Raw genomic sequence first — 20,924 nt, 5'->3', positions numbered from 1 at the left:
GATACTGATTTAAAATTCACAGTCTGAAACTACAATTACTTTTGTACCAACCCAATATTTTTGCCTTCAAGTGCCTTTGAAACCGACAGAACACATCTCTGTACTCGGTAGAGTACAGGTTCTTCTGTCTTGGTGCAGAAAGAATTCCACAAGAGGTAGAGTGATAGGTAAGGAAAAGAGTTTATTAGTATAGCTCACTTGTGAGAGAGATACAAGCCAGTGGGCAAAGGAGTGGCTCACCAAGAACTTAGTAGGTTATAGTTTTATAATCAAAGGTTAAGTGGGCAGGGGAAAAAAATCACCCTTTTCCTCATTCTTGAGTAAACATCATGTTTCCATCATTAGTTCCTCCTCCCCATTGAGTGGGGGAGTTTTCTTGTCCTTATCTGATCAAACTGGGACTGTCATTGCACAATGGAAATTAGCAAAAAGGCAGTGACATATACTAAAATATGGTAGATCACCTTGGGTTTCAGTGTATAGTCACCTTCCCCTATATTTTTGTTGTTAGTGTGCACAGAGAAGCATGTCCTAGAAATTATTAACTTACTGATCTTCCTGGGCAGGATAGGGGGTCTCAGTCCACCATTGTTTTATTGTTTGGGGGGCAATGTCTCATGCTTGCATGATTTTATTGCTAAGCAAACATGCTTGCTTTTGTGGTTAAGTTAACCTGCTTTCTTGAGTGATCTTTAACAAATGGGCGTCTCCCATACTTTCTCCTTTACTTCTGATCCCTTAACGGAATTAACTATTTAATCACCTACCTTGTTCCTATACTCTGTCCCTATCACCTTCAAATACAGGAGGTGAAAACGACTAACTCACAAAACATGAGAGGAAGAAAGCTTACCATGGATTAAATTAATCACCAAGTAATTTGTGTAAAACTTTAAGTATGTGAAAAATTCAGAGAGGGGAGATTTTAGTGTAGAAAGAGCAAGTTAGAAACATGTGGACTTGAGTTTGGCCTTGAAGGATATGCAGACCTTGTGCAGGTAGAAATTAAGGGAAAGAACTTCCTTGAAGTTCAGATCGCAGCGGTGGTAGATTTACTGTGGCTCGTTGGAGACCCTGCAGATAGCTGTGATTCGCACCTAGGAACGAGTCTGTATGTTACTGGTGAAGGCATTAGCCAGGACTCTGATGTTCCTGCCTCCACTCCTCATCTCTGCTTCTTATGCAGAAAGGGGAGAGGTACTGACTGAAGGAGAATGTGGTAATTCACACAATAGAAGAAAGAGCTAAACAATTAAACTTCTGGAAGGACAGAAATTGGTGGATTTCTGGAGGCCTGAGCAAATGGAACTTAGCTTTCAAGCTGTCTTAGTTTCTCCCCATGTGATGACTTCATTCTCAGACCAGTTTCTCCACTCCACAGAGTAGGTGACCCCTGGTAGCTTCTTGCTTACATCCTAGAAACTCCCCTGGTCCTTCTGTTCAAAATATCTCAGAGAAGGCCTCTGAATAGCCAAGGGACCAGCGTGTTACTACAAGAGGGAATAAGGTGCTGGGCAGACAAAAAAATTAAGATATCCGATAAATGGATGACTAGAGGGCAATTTTCTCTCAGCTTATACATATGAATTTTGGTGAGAGTTTATCCTGAAGCAAAGTCTTATACATTGAAAACAGGATGGCTAGGTGGGAGTACAAAAAAACGGAAACTGCAGAGCAAGTGTTCTCAGAGTGTGGTTTCTAAATCAGCAGCAGCATTACCTGGAGCATGTGAAAAATAGAAATTCTCAGGCTCCACCCTAGACTCACTGAATCAGAAGCTTTGGGGGCAGCTTACCAACCTGTGTGTTAGCAACTGTCCAGGTAAATCTGTTGCCTGCTATAGATTGATCCTAACATAACAAGCCCATTTAAAAAGTTACTTACGAGCTTTGTGACCTTGAGCAATTTATTTAACATCTTCATACTTTCGAAGTAGGTGCTAATGTTAGTGCTTTCCTCACAGAGTTTAGAGGATTAGCACAAGTCTATGGAAGAATGCTTATAACAGTATCTGGCACAAAATAAACATTATTTAATGTTTTCTATTATCATTGTTAGAACTTATGTTTGAAAGAAAGATACATATAAAAGGTGATTTCCAGTTCTGGGAAAAGTACACATTGTCTCTTACGGATGGATCAAGATTGTCTCTATTATTCTTACGTTGATCTTACAGAGTCAAGCTGTCCAGAGGAATCACCTCCTGACTCCCATAGTATCGATACTTTGTTTTTCAGTTGAAAATCAGTGTTATTGCTATTTTTCTTAAAGAATACTTTCACATTGTCCTTCACTGATAAATACCTTTACTGAGCCTCTTTCCTGATTATAGTTTCTGGATGACTAGAAATAACATATGTAAGGCTTTTACCATATATTATGTGTTCAGTGAATTTGTTCTTGTTTAGTCACTAAGTCATGTCCTATTCTTTTGTGAACCCATGGACTGTAGCCCACCAGCCTCCTCTGTCTATGGGATTTCCCAGTCAAGAATACTGGAGTGAGTTTCCATTCCCTTCTCCAGGGGATTTTCCCAACTCAGGGCTCAAACCAGGTCTCTTGGCAGGCAGATTCTTTTACCACTGAGCCACCTGGGAAGCCCTCAGTAATATATACATATCTACATATGTCTATATCTGTATACATATATATGTATAACTGAGTGTATATACTCTTTTTCATCTTCTTTTCCATTATAAGCTATTAGACAGTATCAAATATAGTTCCCTGTGCTATATTGTAGGTCCTTGTTGTTTATCTATTTTATATACAGTACGGTGTATCTGTTAATCCCAAACTTAGCCCCCGCCTTCCCTTTCAGTAACCGTAAGTTTGTTTTTTACATCTCTGAGTCTGTTTCTGTTTTGTAAATAAGTTCCCTTGTCTCACTTTTTTAGATTCCACGTATAAGTGATATCATATATTTGTCTTTCTCTGATTTACTTAGTATGATAAGCTCTATGGCATTGTATCACTCCTTTTTGTTATTGAGTAATATTCCATTGTATAAATGCACCGTATCTTCTTTATCCATTTGTTTGTCCGATATTTAGATTGCTTCCATGTCTTGGATATCGGAAATAGTGCTGTTACGAACATTGGAGTGCATGTATTTTTTTCAAATTAGCATTTTTGTCTCTTCCGAATATATGCCCCAGTGTGGGATTGCTGGATCATATGGTAACTCAGTTTTGTTTTTTAAGGAATTTCCATATTGTTCTATGTAGTAGCTGTACCAATTTACATTCCCATCAACAGTGTAGGAGAATTCCCTTTTCTCTGCATTCTCTCCAGCATTTATTATTTGTAGACTTTTTGATGTCTTTCTACTTGCTGTTATCTTCCTTTCTATATATCATAACCCAGGCATCAATAGCACTGGACCCAAAGCAATGCAAGTTGAGTTCTAAAATATTGTATTTGTGAAGTGAAAGTGAAAGTGTTAGTTGTTCAGTAGTTTCCAACTCTGTGACCCCACAGACTGTAGCCCGCCAGGCTCCTCTGTCCATGGAATTCTCCAGGCAAGAATACTGGAGTGGGTAGTCATTCTCTTCTCCAGGGGATCTTCCTGACCCGGGGATTGAACCCCGGTCTCCCGCATTGCAGGCAGATTCTTTATCATCTGAGCCACCAGGGGAGTATTTTTTTATAATATAAAAATCAAAGACATCTGGTATTTATATATGCAAAGAAAAACCAAGTTTGGTTTAATTTTTCATGTATTTCTTACTTTTTTTCAATCATAAATATTTTCTTGAAATAAACTATAACAGAACAACAGAGCCCAGCATTGGCCATTTATATCAAAATAGGTTGACAGTCAATTCCTGATAATGTCTTCAATTAATTTTTTATCCATGGAATGTTCTCAACTCTAAGGGTTTTTTTTTTTTTCCCAACGTATATTGAACCTAATGCCTTTTTTCCTATCTGAACTTAAATCATTGAAGAGAGATGAATTTACTCTGAAGAGACAGGAGTGGCCAAAAGAGCTGATGGTGACCGGTGTGAAGCCTGCCGCTGGCTGGTCACCCCTAGCCTACCTTCTGATGCCACTCTGTACCTCTCACGTCTGTCACCACCCGTGGTATATGTCACATGGTTTCCCCTTGCATTATAGGCACAAGGCAAATCTTTGTTGAGTTAGCAAGTGAAACCCACTTAAAGATTTTTTTTTTTGGTAGCTTGTAGGCCTTTCGAGGGAAGATAGTATAAAAGATGATATCTCCCCAAGGGGCCCCAAAGTCATATTTAAAGTCTGAAGGAAATATGACTTTGCCTTTATGGCTGGATAACTATTACTTAGGTGAAGAAGGCAGCTAAGAAGGTAAAATAACTATAGAATTTGCTCAGTGAGGAGCTATCACACCTGGCAAATGGCTTCCCTAAGTCCAAGGCCTCCCTTCCTCTCTGTTAGAATAATGAGCTCGTGAATACTGCTTGCCAGGTGGGTACAAGATACTCCTATTATCACCACAGCTATCTCTTTTCATATTCATTTTAACATATCTTCAGAAGCATTATAATTTGCCTATCTGATAAAAAAGTGTTAAGAGAATCTTACTCTTTATTTTTTTAGTATAAAAGAGGAAAAATGTTCAATCCCTTTTGAAAAGTTATGATTCAATTAGAATTATATTAGGAAGCATATACTGAGCAGGTATCTTAAATCCATCTTTTAGATGATGGCATTATTTTTATTCTGAGGCTAAATTTTTAGGATTCATTTTTTAACATGTTATATTACAAACTGATAATGTAATATCTCTGTCATGGCATATCTTAAAAAAAATGAAATATCAATTCTTAGGTACAACCTTAGACTATAGTAAAAATGAATTGTTAACTTCAAGATTTTTCTATAGGTTAATTTTTGGTTATGATAATAGAAAGTAACACCTATGATAAGAGATATAATTAACCCTACCAAAATTTGAGACTGAGGAAAGAATATTAAGAAGATATTTCATTAATAATGTCCCATTAGCATACAGTACTTAAAGTTTAAGCCCTATTTCATTACACTAGAGATGTCTTTTTATTAAGATGTTCTTTAAAAGGGTCAGCATATCTGTGTATTTATAACTGGGAGTTAAAGCAAAAGTCAGCTGAGAAAATACTCAGAGATTTGTCCTGGGTACATTTCTCAATTTTGGCTGAATTCAAATGTAAGCCATTCTTTGATTAGCATCTTCAAATAACAGTGGCTACATCAGGAGTCAGATACTCTCTCTCACGTTCTCAGTCAGGTAAACAAAATAACAAAGAGAGAAAATAGGAGAGGGACAGGAGTATTATACCTACCCTTGGCAAATGGATGAGAAGTCTGATCCCTTGTTGTTGTAATACTGACGGTTGTTGCCAGAGAAGATGGAATGGAGTGTGGGAGAATTTTTGTTATCATTTAGCAGTACATTTAGGTAGCACCCAGTGGAGCCAGTGTTGGCCCAGAATCATAAAAGGGTAATAATAGAAGCAGATTCTTTTTAGTTTCTCACTGACCAGAAGAATAGCTTCAAGATGACTTTATCTCCACCCATTTCAGCCAGTGATATGTGAAGCAAGAAGATACTTGCTGTGTGCACCCTGCCAAAGGGAATAGCAAATCTCCAAGTCACGTGGGGACTGAGGGTGGGTTGTGAGCATTTATTCCGTCCATAGGTCTACTTATCTTAGACCATGATTACCAATCCTGTCAATGGATGCAAAATTAAGCATAACAACTCTCTTGGCTTAAAACAGAGAAAGAAGATACAGAAAATGCAAATATGGTCTGCACTGCTAGTATTATACTAGCAATTCAATCTTTTCTAATTGAGTGACTTGGTCATCATGACCCACTATCAAAGCAGTGGCCACTTAGTACTAATCTGTGTGTTTATCTAAGTTCATGAGCAGCAAGAGGATTAGTTATTATTCCTCAGTTTATTCTCTCACCATACCCGGGGCCTGTGTTTTAGTGGGCAGAGTTGTCTCTGTAAATGTTTTGAGACCTTTTGTCACACGGAAAGAGTGATGAGATTATGAAGTAGAAACTGAACCAAATCCATTCTTCTTGCAAGGCGAGGTAGAAATTTCTAGAAGATATTATAATACAAGTCTCCTCAGTGTGAGGAGGATCTTGACACCTGCTCATCTGACTTCTCCCCAAGTCAGGTAAACCAAGGCAGAGGGCCTTAACCAGGTTATCAGTGAGAACCTAAGGCTTCAATGGATCTGGGAAACTCGTCTAAAATTACAAGCAAGGCATTGTTTCTGTGAACATAGGTGCATAGCTTATGAGGTTCTAAAAAATATGATGACCACACACACGGAAACAAAACCAGTGTTTTGAAGGGTTGACACAGCAAAGCAGCAGTGGAGGGTCTTAGAGTGGATCTACCATTAAATTTTATAAATGTTCAGGCTTAGAGATGAAGCCTATTAAATAACAGTGATATTTAAAGTAGTTTACAGGTCTTTGATATAATGTTTATGGTTCTTTTTTCTGAAGATATTAAAATTGACATATTTTATTAAATATGACTTAAAATTGACATAAAATGTTTAACGTTAAATTCATTTACTATTAATATTCTACTAAAGAAGTTTTTTTATGGCCAGGGAAAAAGGTCAGATAAAATAAGTTAAGAGCAGTTGGTATTGTCTTTGACACTTAACCAGTGTTTCTCATTTTGAAGTCATTCATCACTGTGGGCACTAAGATGCATTGTGGGAATGCAATATAAGGGGGGAGATCTCTGCCTTTCAGATTAAAGTTTGAGGAGACAACGCCCAAACTAATAATTATGAATGACATAGCAAGTGCTGAAATAAAGGTACTTGCAGTGAAATAGGGAGGGTCACAGAAAACAGGCAACTCAGCTGGCCTAGAACCGGAGGCCAGGCTTCTCAGAGGAGGTGGTAGTAACATCACACATTTATACAGCCCTTACCAGCTCTCCGGAACTGTTCTTGTATTTACTCAGTTAAACCTTGTACGCTAGTGCAGCATAAAGATATTAAGTAACTTACCAAAAGTTAGTAGGGAGCAGGGTCAGGATGTGAATCCAGGCCCTCAGGATCACAATTCCATGTTACCTACTCTACTATCCTGCCTCTTAGGCTTCTTGTAGTGGTGCTGGAAGTAGCAGCGTGCCACGTAATAAAACGTGGAGGGGACTTCCCTGGTGGTCCAGTGGTTAAGACTTCGCCTTCCAATGCCGAGCGTGTGGGTTCGACCCCTGGTTGGGAAACTAAGATCCCACATGCCTCACGGCTAAAAAACCCAAAACATCACATGAAAATGATAACGAATTCAATAAAGACTTTAAAAATCATCTGCATTAAAAAAAAAAAATGAAAGTTTAAAAAAAAAATGGAGGAAGAAACAAAAGTAGGGAAAGAGCTAAAGAGAGGGGGAGCCCAGCCTCCAGCTTCGAAGAGTCTGAACATTTCCTGAATTCAGACTCAGTTAGCTTTTTGAGGCTCAGCTTTTCCCACAGCTCTTTCTTCATCCTCTCACCGTGTAGAAGACGGGTCCTGAAGTTTATGTGCGGGGTATCTCAGTGTCCACGTATCCAAATATCCATGTATCCCTTGGCTCTGGTGGCACTTTAACTCAACTTCAAAGTTATTCACTTCCTCCTGTTAGTCCTCCATTCACTCAGTTTATGTTCAAGTGTTACCCTATCCGTTTTGGGCGGTACATACAGAAACTTTGTCAAAAGAGATGACATATTGAATTCAGTTTTGAAAAGTAAGGTGGAAAGATTCTTTGTCTCTGCCTCAAGTGCCTTCCTGGCCATATAAATGTGGGAGATACATAAAGTTATGAGAATAATGCCATGGAAAGGGCGAGAGGGAACAGCTTTGACTTCTTCCTGGTGAGTGTGACAAAAAGCCACGGCTGCAGGTCCTCCATGATTTCCGTCTACTAACCAGGCTCCTATAACAAAGAAGGGACATAGGGTTTGCAACCTATTTCTTTGCCTGCTGTGTGGCTCCTTGGAAGCAGGTGCTCAGACAGGCACAGGGCTCCTTCTGGCCGCTGGAACACTAGAGTGGTCTCTACAGCCTCGCCTGCTCTCAGGAAGTGACTTGGGCCCTGGGAAGGTACTCCTTGTTATTTGTTCCTAAGCAGTCTCTGCCGACTCCTTACTGCAATATTGTTAAAAAGTTCTCTTCACTGGAACAAATATCTTCCATTTGGATTATGTCATGAATTTCATCCAGCAAAATGAGACTTTCAATAGCTTTTGTGTGTCGCCTCTTTTTTTTACATCGCTTGTCTGGTGGCACCAAGAATACTTCCTCGCTGAAAATGGATCCATTTACAGTCAATAATAGGGTGGCTAGTGTTCGTTTTTCTTGGGAAAACGAAAATGTGCACCTTTTATCCTATTATACTGATCCACCAGCTTCAGATTATCTGATTTTGCGAGCTTCTCATTTTCTCCTGTATCTTAATGCTATCATTAACAAGAATTCTGTTGCTAATGGTTTTGGAAAATAATATGTGTACTTTCAGCTGCAACCCACATTTTTATGGTCTGTCTGATTTAGCTGGACTTTGATATTTATTCCAAAAGCTGCTTTGTTGCAGATCAAATGTGAGGAGCTTTAATGTCCTAGGTTTATTTTCAGTGTCCTTATTTTTGCTACAAGATAATGGAGTTAATATTTTAACTGTTAGTTACTGGGTGAAAAACACTTCTAAGTATATAATTTATAGTATATATCCTCTGAGTGATATATCTATATGCGTGTGTGTGTGTGTGAAGTGAGGTGAAGTGAAGTTGCTCAGTCTTGTCCGACTCTTTGCCACCCCATAGGCAAGAATATTGGAGTGGGTTGCCATTTCCTTCTCCAGGAGATCTTCCCAACCCAGGGATTGAACCCGGGTCTCCCACATTGTAAGCAGATGCTTTACCATCTGAGCCACCAGGGAAGTGTGTGTGTGTGTGTGTGTGTGTGTGTGTGTGTGTGTGTGTGTGTGTGTGTGTGTGTGTGTGTGTGTGGTGTGTGTGTGGTGTGTGTGTGTGTGTGTGTGTGTGTGTGTGTGTGTGTGTGTGGTGTGTGTGTGGTGTGTGTGTGTGTGTGTGTGTGTGTGTGTGTGTGTGTGTGTGTGTGTGTAAGGGGTTTCCCTGGTGGCTCAGCGGTAAAGAATCTGCCTGCAATGCAGGAGACCTGGATTCAATCCCTGGGTCAGGAAGATCCCCTGGAGGAGGGCATGGCAACCCACTCCAATATTCTTGCCTAGAGAATCTCATGGACAGAAGAGCTTGGCTGCAGTCTATGGGGTCATACAGATTCGAACACGACTGAATCGACTAAACAGCCACAGCATGTATATGTAAATATATATAGACAGAAGAGAGAGATTTTCTATTTTTTAAGACAATAGATCTATGAATATCTGTGAATTTTTTAATGATAGAGTATTTGCTAAAGTATAATTTTACTTATTAAACACAAAAGAATGTGTCTTAGTCTGTTGTATCACTATGCTTTATAAAGTTTCCACTTCACTGTTGTTTTTATATCCTTTTGCACACATTTTCTATTTTAGAAATAATTTTCAAACCTATTTTGTCAAAATGCTGACAAGAATGTATATATAATACTCTAATTATTTGTCTATTTATTGACTTACATATTTATTGTTTTGACGGAATTAAGTATGAAATCTTTTTGTTGTGTATTTTTCTTTGTTAGCTATTTCTAGGGATTGCATACATTTTTTTTAACTAGTATTTTTGAGTGTCTACTTTGTGCTGGATTCTTCAGATACTATAGTGACTAAACTGGACATAGTCTCTGAACTCAAGGAAATCATTTTACATTTCTGATGAGTGTGCCTAAAGAACTCTAATTATTCTTTAGGTATTTTTTGAGGACAAGTTCTTTTGCCCAGGGAAAATGTATACATAAATAATAATTCACTTACCGTAGCAATCCCCGACAGACATTCCATATTTCTTCCAGAAATGAAAAAAAAAAAATCATAAATAAATTGTGACCATGGAAAATGTGGAGTTTTTTTAAATCATTGATGTTTTATATATGTAAATATATGTTTTATATATAAAATAGCATTTCTTTAGTTGACTCACTAAGACCAAAATCCAAGTTTTCTAATGCCTAGAGAGTGCTTTTCAACCACTAAGGTTTTTAATTAGATCCCTCAGGTAGTAGTCTCAAACTTTTCTGTGCAGAAAACTCACCTGGGGCATTTGCTTAAAAGAGATCTTGAGATGACCTAGTAATTTGCACTTTTAATAAAACACAAGGTCCTGGACCACTGTGTCTTATGACAGCCATGGATAGATTTCAGGTGGTCCTGTTTAGCCCTGAAGCTGTGACTACATGATTTTTTTTTTTTTTTTTCAATAAGAGGGTCTAGGAGAATTTTGAAGACTTTCATTAGTTTCTCAGAAAAGCCTGAAAAAGAACAAGATGCTATATGGCATCATCGACTCAATGGACATGAGTTTGAGCAAACTCTGGGAGATCGTGAAGGACAGGGAAGCCTAGAGTGCTGTAGTCCATGGGGTTGCAAAGAGTCAGACACCACTGAGCGACTGAACAGCAACAGCAATTGGGAGCAAGAGTTTACAAGTGGAAAAAGCAGCAACAAGAACCCACAATGAAAGGCCTAAAATGGGGGGAAACGCTACAAAGCAGCTGTAGATACTCAAGTGGGATTGTAATCCAGACCCCAGAACAATGTCCCCTAAGCAGCTGTTTGAGAAAATCTTAGAAGTTGACTGACATGTTGGTGAACTGGTGTTCACTGGTCTAAAAAGCTTGAGAAACACTAAATCTTTAATATTTTTAATTTATTATAGAACTGCTTAGACTTTAGTATACTAATTTGCACTGTGAATAACTTTTATTTTTTTTGGCCATGCTGTGTGGCTTGTGAAATCTTACTTCCCCTAGATCTGGGTTTATTGAACCTGGGCCCCTAGCAGTTAGAGAGCGGAGTCCTGACCACTGTACTACCGGGGAATTCCTTGTGAATCACTTTAGAGAATATTTAGTATGTAGTAATTCCCGAATCTATCGATCATAGAACCCTTTTCCAATGGTTATATCTTTTGAGAAATGCCTTTAACAGAGGGAAAGACACTAGTCGTTGAGTGCAGCACAGCAATAAGTGACTCTCTTCAAAACCTTGTCATGAAGAAAAGTTTAAAATGTGTCCTTAATATTCTAAATAATAGAATTTTGTATTTTAGAAAAAAAATTATTAAAATATATAGGGGGGAGGGGAAGGCCCTCAGCTATATAGTTGTTTTTATTTTTTACATAAACTTATTCATTGTTAGTTGATGGTGAATTTAATAATGTCTTGTTCTAAGTGGAAATTTAGTTTTTTTCTTTATGCTTTTCTTAGGATTTAGGAGAAATTTGTATTTCCTAAGAATCATAGAGCTCATTCTATAAAAAACAATAATCCTTATTTCATGTATTTTATAACTATAATTGGTGGCCAGCTAAACATAGTTGCCTGTGTGTAAACATTTATGTCCCAGATTTCTTGAAGTAAGACAGTTCTACAGTGATAAAACAGAAAAACCAAATAGGTAAAGACCAGATCAGCTTAAAGGGGGAAAGCAAACTCCTGGATTGATTGCATCCAGATAGGGTTTTAGGAGAGGTGACTTGGAGGAGAGGAGCAAATTGAAGCTTGAAAGAAAGAAAAGGAGATTAATTCAGTGAAGGCAAAAGGAGAAGGAACTCCTGCTGGGGAAAACCGCATCCTAGCATGGTTAACAGAGAAACATAGATATGCTTAGGCAGATAGAAATCATGAACTGAGGTGTGAATATTAAAACAGTGTTGTTAGATATTGTGGGGAAGAATCAGCTTCAGCATCAGTCCTTCCAATGAATATTTAGGATTGATTTCCTTTAGGATTGACTGGTTTGATCTCCTTGCAATCCAAGGACTCTCAAAAGTCTTCTCCAATACCACAGTTCTAAAGCATCGATTCTTCAGTGCTCAGCCTTCTTTATAGTTGTCTAAATCAGAAAACTAACAGTTATGCAATAAATAACATTAGGTTGTAGACCTTACTGAGTTCAGTTCAGTCACTCAATTGTGTCTGATTCTTTGAGACCCCATGGATGTAATTCTTTGATGCTCAGCTTTCTTTATAGTCCAACTCTCACATCTATACATGACTACCAGAAAAACCATAGCTTTGACTAGATGGACCTTTGTTGGCAAAGTAATGTCTCTGCTTTTAATACACTGTCTAGGTTGGTCATAACTTTTCTTTCAAGGAGCAAGCGTCTTTTAATTTCATGGCTGCAGTCACCATCTGCAGTGATTTTAGAGCACCCCAAAATAAAGTCTCTCACCGTTTCCATTGTTTCCCCATCTATTTGCCAGGTAGTGATGGGACTGGATGCTATGATCTTAGTTCTCTGAGTTTTAAGCTAACTTTTTCACTCTCCTCATTCATTTTCATGAAGAGGCTCTTTAGTTTTTCTTCACTTTCTGCCATAAGTGTGGTGTCATCTGCGTATGAGAGGTTATTGATTTATCTCCAGGCAATCTTGGTACCAGCTTGTGCTTCATCCAGCCCAGCATTTCACATGATGTACTCTGCATATAAGTTAAATAAGCAGAGTGACAATGTACAGCCTTGATGTACTCCTTTCCTGATTTGGAACCAGTCTGTTTTTCCATGTCCAGTTCTAACTGTTGCTTCTTGACCTGCATACAGATTTCTCAGGAGGTAGGTCAGATGGTCTGGTATTCCTGTCTCTTTAAGAATTTTCCACAGTTTGTTGTGATCCACACAGTCAAAGGCTTTGGCATAGTCAATAAATCAGAAGTAGATGTTTTTCTGAAACTCTTTTGCTTTTTCAATGATCCAGCAGATGTTGGCAATTCGATCTCTTGTTCCTCTGCCTTTTCTAAATCCAACTTGAACATCTGGAAGCTCACAGTGCACATACTGTTAAAGCTTGGCTTGAAGAACTTTGAGTATTACTTTGCTAGCATGTGAGATGAGTGCAATTGTGCGGTAGTTTGAACATTCTTTGGCATTGCCTTTCTTTGGGATTGGAATGAAAACTGACCTTTTCCAATCCTGCGGCCACTGCTGAGTTTTCCGAATTTGTTGCCATATTGAGTGCAGCACTACACAGCATCATCTTTTAGGATTTGAAATAACTCAACTGGAATTCCATCACCTCCACTAGCTTTGTTCATAGTAATGCTTCCTAAGGCCCACTTGACTTCACAATCCAGGATATCTGGCTCTAGGTGAGTGACCACACCATCATGGTTATCTGGGTCATGAAGATCTTTTTTGTATAGTTCTGTGTATTCTTGCCACCTCTTCTTCATATCTTCTGCTTCTGTTAGGTCCATACCATTTCTGTCCTTTATTGTCCCCATCATTGCATGAAATGTTCCCTTGGTATCTCTAATTTTCTTGAAGAGATCTCTAGTCTTTCCCATTCTATTGTTTTCCTCTATTTCTTTGCATTGATCAGTTAGGAAAGCTTTCTTATCTCTCCTTGCTATTCTTTGAAGCTCTGCATTCAAATGGGCATTTCTTTCCTTTTCTCCTTTGCCTTTCACTTCTCTTCTTTTTTCAGCTATTTTTAAGGCCTCCTCAGACAACCAGTTTGTCTTTTTGCATTTCTTTGTTTTGGGAATGGTCTTGATCACTGCCTCTTGTATAATGTCATGAACCTCCATCCATAGTTCTTCAGGCACTCTGTCTATTAGATCTAATCCCTTGAATCTATTTGTCACTTCTACTGTATAATCATAAGGGATTTGATTTAGGTCATACCTGAATGGTCTAGTGGCTTTCCCTACTTTCTTCAAAGGTCTTCCTTACTTAGATTTCACCAAATTACCCTAATAATCCTCTTTATAATAAGATAAAATAAAATACTGATCATGTATTGATTTCAGTTGTCATATTTTTTTAGACTCCTTTTGACTAGAACATTTCCTAGTCTTTGTGTTTCCTAACATGACACTTTTGAGGAATACATCGGTTATTTGGTAGAAAGTCCCTCAGTTTAGCTTTATCTTATATCCTTGTGACTAGATTCAAATTATGCCATACCTTTAAAAAAACCAAAAGAATTGTATAAGATATGATTTTACACAACAAATCACATTTCCTGTTAATAGCTCTGCATCATTTAACATAATTACTTAATTGTGTTTGCATCAAACAATACACTTATCTCTAGCTTCCCAGCAGGGGGAGGGGGAATGATTCTCCTAGGAGATTTTATATGTATTTACAAAAGAACAAACTTGATTTAATCATTAAGGATCTTGTTAATTTTGATGGCTTAAGGAGTCATAGATTGTTCTAATATTGAATGAGAAAACATATAACATGTTCAATAGTATTGATCTACTCTTTTTACAGTTACTCCTGAATACCCACAGAAAGGAAGAAACTTTTTCCTCTCCTTAGATGAACTCAAGTTCTTATCACAGCTAGTAAAATCATTTTTGAAGTTGGAAAAAAATGTTCAGGAGTTGTTTGAAGAAATGTTCTTATGGCTCAGGATACCCAGGAATACTTCAGGTAAAATGCTCTTCTGCACATCTATAATTCTCTCTGTTTTTGCCTCCTGCTAATTGAATCTATACCATTACCTGAATAAAAGAATATATGTGGTAGAATTTAAAATAAATATGAAGTATAAAGCACACTGTGAAATTACATTTTTATCCTTTGTATGTTATCAATGGATTAAGAAATTCATTGAATAGTTTGAATTAAGAAATCATCATAAGTAAATCTTAGATAATTATCTTTAGCTAAAATTAGATCAACTTTTTTTTTAAACTCAAAGAAACACAACCTGGCCTGTGGAAAGAACAAGCTGGATGATCTAGTAGCAGCATTTTTGTTGCTAGCAGCCTGATGACCTTGAGCAAAATATTTAGTTTCCTTAGACCACCATTTTCTCATCTTTAAAATGATAGTATAGGACTAAATCAAGTTTCTCTTTATTTTCTTGCAGAATTTGGTACTTTAGATCCCAATATACTATGTAGAATTTTGAGAATTAAATGATTTAAGCAATGTAAAATATTTAAGAGAATGTCTAGCATATCATAAGCAATAAATGTGAGTAGTTACCATTGTAATTATAATTATACATAAGGTGTTTTTGGTTAGTCTTAACAAAATTCTTTTTAAAAAAACTATGTGTGTGCGAATACTGTTTCTAATATTAAGGTACAATTCAGAGTCACAATGGATTAAGATATGTTTTCTGTTTTCATATCTGTATTTATAAAATTTTCATCTATATCGGAGTGAACTATCCAAAGTTCTGCTTTACATAATGCAACATATTATTTTAAGGAGAATAAATGTAAATAGTGGCTGCATTTGCAAAACAAAGTGAGGGAAGCAATGATTAACAATTAGTCTACAAATTGCAAAACCAACTTCCAAACCTGATTTCTTAGTGAAGAATTACATTTCGTTTAATGTATTTACCTTTGTATTTCTTTATTTCCCTAGCCTAGGTAGATAATGTTAGAAAAGTTATAGAGCTGGAGTCTACTTTATATTAAGCATAGCTTACTGGCCTTCTATTTTCAGGTTAAGCTTAAATAACACTATTAAATCATAAAATAAATAATGTAGATCATTTTTTTTTTCCAAATTTGGTTGTAGTTTGAAAAAAAATGAATGTAGAATACAGATTTCTGAATCTGATAAAAATCAAATGAGAAAAATAATAAAAACATAGAACAGATATGACAATTAAAAGTCAGAATGAAAGGTTAGATTTATCAGGAGGTAATGTGAGCCCTAAAGATCGAGACAATTCTTAGATCTAGAGGATCTAAGGGGATCTTCTAGATGGAACTGACCAGATCAAAGAGAGATCTGAATACAGAAATATGATGTTCTGATTTTTTATTGATATGTTGGTGCCACGAGCAGTTGACACTTGGTGTTGGTACTCATCCATCATGCCCGGCTAGACTTGGCATCTCTCACCCACATCTCTTGTAGATCTTTCCTGAGGTGTGGATAAAGAAACAGGGTGAACTCCAAAGTACCTAGACCCCGATCCATTTTGATTCATCTTATATTCGTCCTAGGCATGGCCGTTGAAATAACTCAGTTCTGAGAACTTTATTCTTCTTAAAGGAAGCATAAACTCAAACCTAAAATTGTGTAAGAGAGGTATTGTAAAGATATAAAACTTAAATAGCCAAGAATTGAAGCAAAGATTTGACACATACTGACTGATTTCAGGAAAAAGGAAAAAAAGAAAAAGCTAGTTCAACAGCACTGGATTGAGATCAAGCAGTGTTGAGACTTGCAAATGCTGTGCATGAGAGCAGTAATTAGGTTCATTGAATAAAATCAACAGAGAAAATATATAATTATGCCACAATATATTGAGTGAGTGAGTGAAAGTTTCCCAGTTGTGTCCGACTCTTTGTGACCCCATGGACTGTGGCCCGCCAGGCTCCTCTGAGCATGGAATTCTCCAGGCAAGAAAACTGGAGTGAGTTGCCATGCCCTCCTCCAGGGGATTTTCCTGACCCAGGGATCGAACCTGTATCTCCTGCGTTGCAGGCAGATTCTTTACCGTCTGAGCCACCAGGGAAGTCTTACCCCAGATTTGTCATCTCCTAAACAACGTGGCAGATAAAAGAAACTTCAGCATCATATTAATAATACTTATTATAGAAAGACATTTGTGGGTTATCAAACATAGTACGTGGAAGGAAATTTGAAGAACGATTATAAGAAATGTCTGAGTATTAGAACATCTCCTTGTGAAATATGCATTCTTCATTCATACATTTTTGTAACAAAGCCAAGATTTAATCTGACATAACTTCATGTAAATGACTTCCTGAAAAGAGTGATCTTGAGGGAAATCTTTTAAGAAAAAAGTTAAATCTTTTATTCAGTGTGGCCACATTAATCAATTCTTATCAAAAGACTTGGCTTCTTAAATCCCGAAGGAAACAATTTTTGAACAATTTAAAAAACAAAATGAATCTTAGGTTATCCTGATAGTTAATGTTTTGCTTAGAAAACTTGTGTGGGAGAGAAGGTGGTTCAGATCAAGTCATTTGGTTTTTGTGTATTTGCTTTGATTGGAGCATATTTTGCTAATAAAGGTCTTGGAAGGAGTTGCCTACTATGTCTATGTAACCAAAACAATATGATGCAAAATAAGAGTTTTTTATTCATTGTCCAGATGTTTTAAAAATATCCAGGTGTTTAACATCACACAGAGAAAATATAAAGATGATTAACCAAATGTTTTACTCTGTTACTTTGATGTTTACTACTATATTGTATATTTAGCCAAATTGGCAGTGCTTTTAGGAATTTGAATTTGACACGATAGATTTTTGTAGAAACACAAGATATTCTGAGAAAGAAAGGATATTTAGTTATGATATTTACTTGCTTTTGTTTGATCATGATTTGATGGTTTTCTTTTTTGGTCATTTCAGAAAAATGATATGACATTATTTGACTGCTGTGGTATCTTACAGTATTTCTTTTAGGTCATCTTATCTTATGGTGTGGCCTCAGGTTTAATTGATGGAGCGCTTCTAATACTCCTTCAGAATAAAGCTGTTCTCCAGGCAGTTCCTCAAATTTTCCAAAGGTGGCATCTGAGGTTTATCTAAACCAGGAGGTTTCTTGGCCCTCATTTTTCTTTAGCCCCAGCAATGACAAAGAGCAATGGCTGCTTCAATTGGATGTAAGAAGAACACTTAGGGTTTGTCTCAGAAGAATCAAAGATTTCAGATCTTCTGAAAGATTGTTTGTACTCCTAGGGGGTCTTAAGAGGGGTCAAATGGCTTCTAAGAGTTCCTTAGCTAGATGGTTACGGGCTTGTATTAGGGAGGCGTATGTAGTTAAGGTAAAGAGGCTCCTAGGGTTTGTAAAGCTCATTACACTAGGACTTTAGCTGTTTCTTGGGCAGAGAGGTCGAAGGCTTCCACATTGGAAATTTGCAAGGTGGCCACCTGGGCTTCTCTTCATACTTTTCATAGTATTATCTCTTGGATGTAGTCTCTTCTACAGATTCAGCATTTGGTGGGAGGTTGCTTGTGAGCCAGAAAAGAACAGTGAAGAAAAGAAAGACTTGTAGTTCCCACTCAGAGCTGCCAACAAGGCAAGTTGCTTTGTAGTGCACACAATGGGAGCCTATGAAGACCAATTTGGGTGTGAAAGTGGATGTCACAGAGAAGTACTGCCAACCTCTACCCTCTATGAAAGAAAGCAGCAGTGTGGAAGCTAACCAGAAGTGTAAAATGAACCACAGCGAACTCCGTAGGGAGAGGCTGTTCTGCAGCTGGCATCCCTGTGACCCTCTGCACTCTCCTGAGGGCCTTAATCTGGGCATGCTCTTAAAGAAACCACTGTTGATTGCATGCAAATAACTATGCTTTAAAACGGTGAGCCAAAAACGGGCTACCTTTTCTAGACAATGTTAATAAATGTATAGAATATCCAATATGAATTTTAGATAGGTGAAATAATTTGCTAAATGTTCAAAGAGCTCATAACATTTGACAGTGTCAAATTTTGAAATTGACCATTTTGAATTCCAAACAAAAATAAAACTGCTACAATCTGTTAAAATCGTGAGATATCCTACTAGTCTAGATTCAGTGTTACTTATCCTGCCTTAAAATAATCCTTTTGGCTTCTCTGTATAGGATTAAATTTTTAAAAATCTTTTTAATTGGGAGGGGGGAGATTATGCTATATAGGTTATCGTAATTGCTCAATAATTTTTTTCTGTCTTACTATAGAATTGCTCACCAGCAAAAGAAGTCTTGGGAAGCTTATCTTATTTTTTAATTCATTTTGAAAATAGGCAGATGGTTTTTATAAACATCAAAGTACATTACTTTTAGTGAATAAACATAATATATTTGGAAATGAAATGATAAATACAAGATAATTAAACTTTTTCATGTTTTAAACTATAGCTACACAATGACAAATAGTTATTTCCAAGAATAGATCTGCAAATAGTACTTTGAATTAATGTTCTTTTTCCAGGGTAAATACCTTTTACATCAGTTGTTTTTATGATCTATCTGTAGAAAAGTAAAGTAACATTAAGAATCCAGGTGTTACCTCTTCATGTCATTGACAACTTGATCTTTATTATTTTTTAAAAAATACTTTTTCAATAATAGTCCAGGCATACAGTAAAATTTTTAAACAAGTTAAAAGAATATATGGTTAAAATGAAGTCTTTTTCCAACTGACTTGGAAAATCACACAAATCTTGTCATACTCTACAGGGATCTTTTTTTAATTAACAATTATGTAGAGATACCCCATATTCAGAAAAACGGCTGAATAGTTTTCTATTGCTGTATGTACCATAATTTAATCACCTACACATTGTTTTTCTCCTCTTCATTTTGCTTCCACTAACAATGATGCGGCAAATTTCTTTGAACTATGTCTTATGTGTCCTCATGTATATCTGGACAGTAATTTTCTAAAGTGGAATTGCCAAGTAAAAAGCAATGATCATAGAGAGGATGAAAAGATAAGACATAAATTGAGAAAAATATTTGCAAAATACACATCTGATACACATCATGTATCCAAAATATACAAAGAACTCTTAAAATTCAACAGGACAACAAAAAACTCAGTTTAAAAATGAGCAAAAGATCTGGAGAGCTCACCAAAGAAGATATACAGATGGCAAATAAGCATATGAAAAGATGCTCAGCGTCATATGTCATCAGAGAAATGCAAATTGAAACAAGGAGATACCATTATGCTCCTACTAGAGTGGACAAAACCCCGAACACTAACACCACCAAATTCTAGCAAGGATGTGAAGCAACAGGAACTCCCATTCATTGCTAATAGGAATGTAAAATAGTATATTCTGGATGGTATTGTTGTATCTTATAAAGCTAAACTTCATCTTACATGATCTAGTAATCACACACACTCCTAGGTATTTATGCAAATGAGTTGAAAACTATGTCCACACAAAAACTAGCACATGAATGTTTATAACAGTTTTATTCTTAATTGCCAAAAATTGGAAGCAGCTAAGTTGTCCTTCAGTAGGTCAATGGATAAACTGTGGTAAGTCAGTACACTGGAATATTATTCAGTGATTTTTTTTGTTTTCTAAAAAGAGGTATCAAGCCACATAGAAACATGGAGAACTTAAGTGCAACCTAAAAGTATGTTGCTAAGTGAAAGGAACCAATTTGAAAAGCCTACATACTATATGATTCCAACTATAAGACAACCTGGTAAGCAAAAGTATAGAGACAGTAAAAGATCAGTGGTTGCTAGGGAGAGTACAGAGGAGAGGAGAGGTACTATAGGTGGAGCACAGGTGATCTTCAGAGCAGTGAAATTAGTATTGTGATACTAATGGCGGATGCATGACATTGTGCATTTGGCAAAACCATAGAGCTGCACAACACAAAAAAATTAACCCTAATGTAAATTATGGGCAAACTTAAAAAAATTCTTTAGCTAACAATAATCTATCAGTATTGGTTCATCAGTTGTAACAAATATCCCACCCCAAATTAAGATGTTAACAGTAGGGGAAACTGAGGGCAGAGCGAGAGGAAGTATATGGGAACCTTGCACTTTCTGCTCAATTTTTCTAAAAAACTAAAACTGCTCAAACAGCTAAAGTCTATTCATTTTTTTTTAAAACTATGGACATTGAGAGAGAATTCTGAGCCAGTTTGTCATATCTATTTCAACTAATAGTATTTTTGTTACACGGAATTGTTTTATAGCTTCTCTGTCCTTCTGAAGTCTCTACCTTGTATCTTTTGAAAATAAAATTCCATATTTTTTAATAATCTTATAGTTTCATTTTTCTTCTTTTAAAAATCTGCTTAATCTGGATTTTATTTCAGCATTGAAACTTATCCTT

General features: G+C 36.8%; 1 protein-coding gene across 20 annotated transcripts in view; it reads left to right on the top strand.

Annotated features, from left to right (window-relative positions):
* Positions 1-20,924, top strand: part of KIAA0825 (KIAA0825 ortholog) — a 404,341-nt gene that overhangs the window by 95,619 nt on the left and 287,798 nt on the right. For all 20 annotated transcript variants that reach the window (XR_014056215.1, XR_014056216.1, XR_014056218.1 and 17 more), the window contains one exon: positions 14,399-14,560. Coding sequence is in view for 11 of the 20 variants with exons in the window: in XM_081498685.1 (XP_081354811.1) it covers positions 14,399-14,560 (162 nt within the window). In the remaining 9 variants the exon portion in view is untranslated. The remainder of the gene's footprint in view (positions 1-14,398; positions 14,561-20,924) is intronic.

The sequence above is a fragment of the Giraffa tippelskirchi genome, chromosome 6 (assembly GCF_054371585.1).
Source record: "Giraffa tippelskirchi isolate mGirTip1 chromosome 6, T2T-mGirTip1v1.2.pri, whole genome shotgun sequence".
Taxonomy (NCBI): domain Eukaryota; kingdom Metazoa; phylum Chordata; class Mammalia; order Artiodactyla; family Giraffidae; genus Giraffa; species Giraffa tippelskirchi.
The sequence above is the reverse complement of the archived record's forward strand: the minus strand, read 5'-3'. Positions and strand labels throughout refer to the sequence as shown.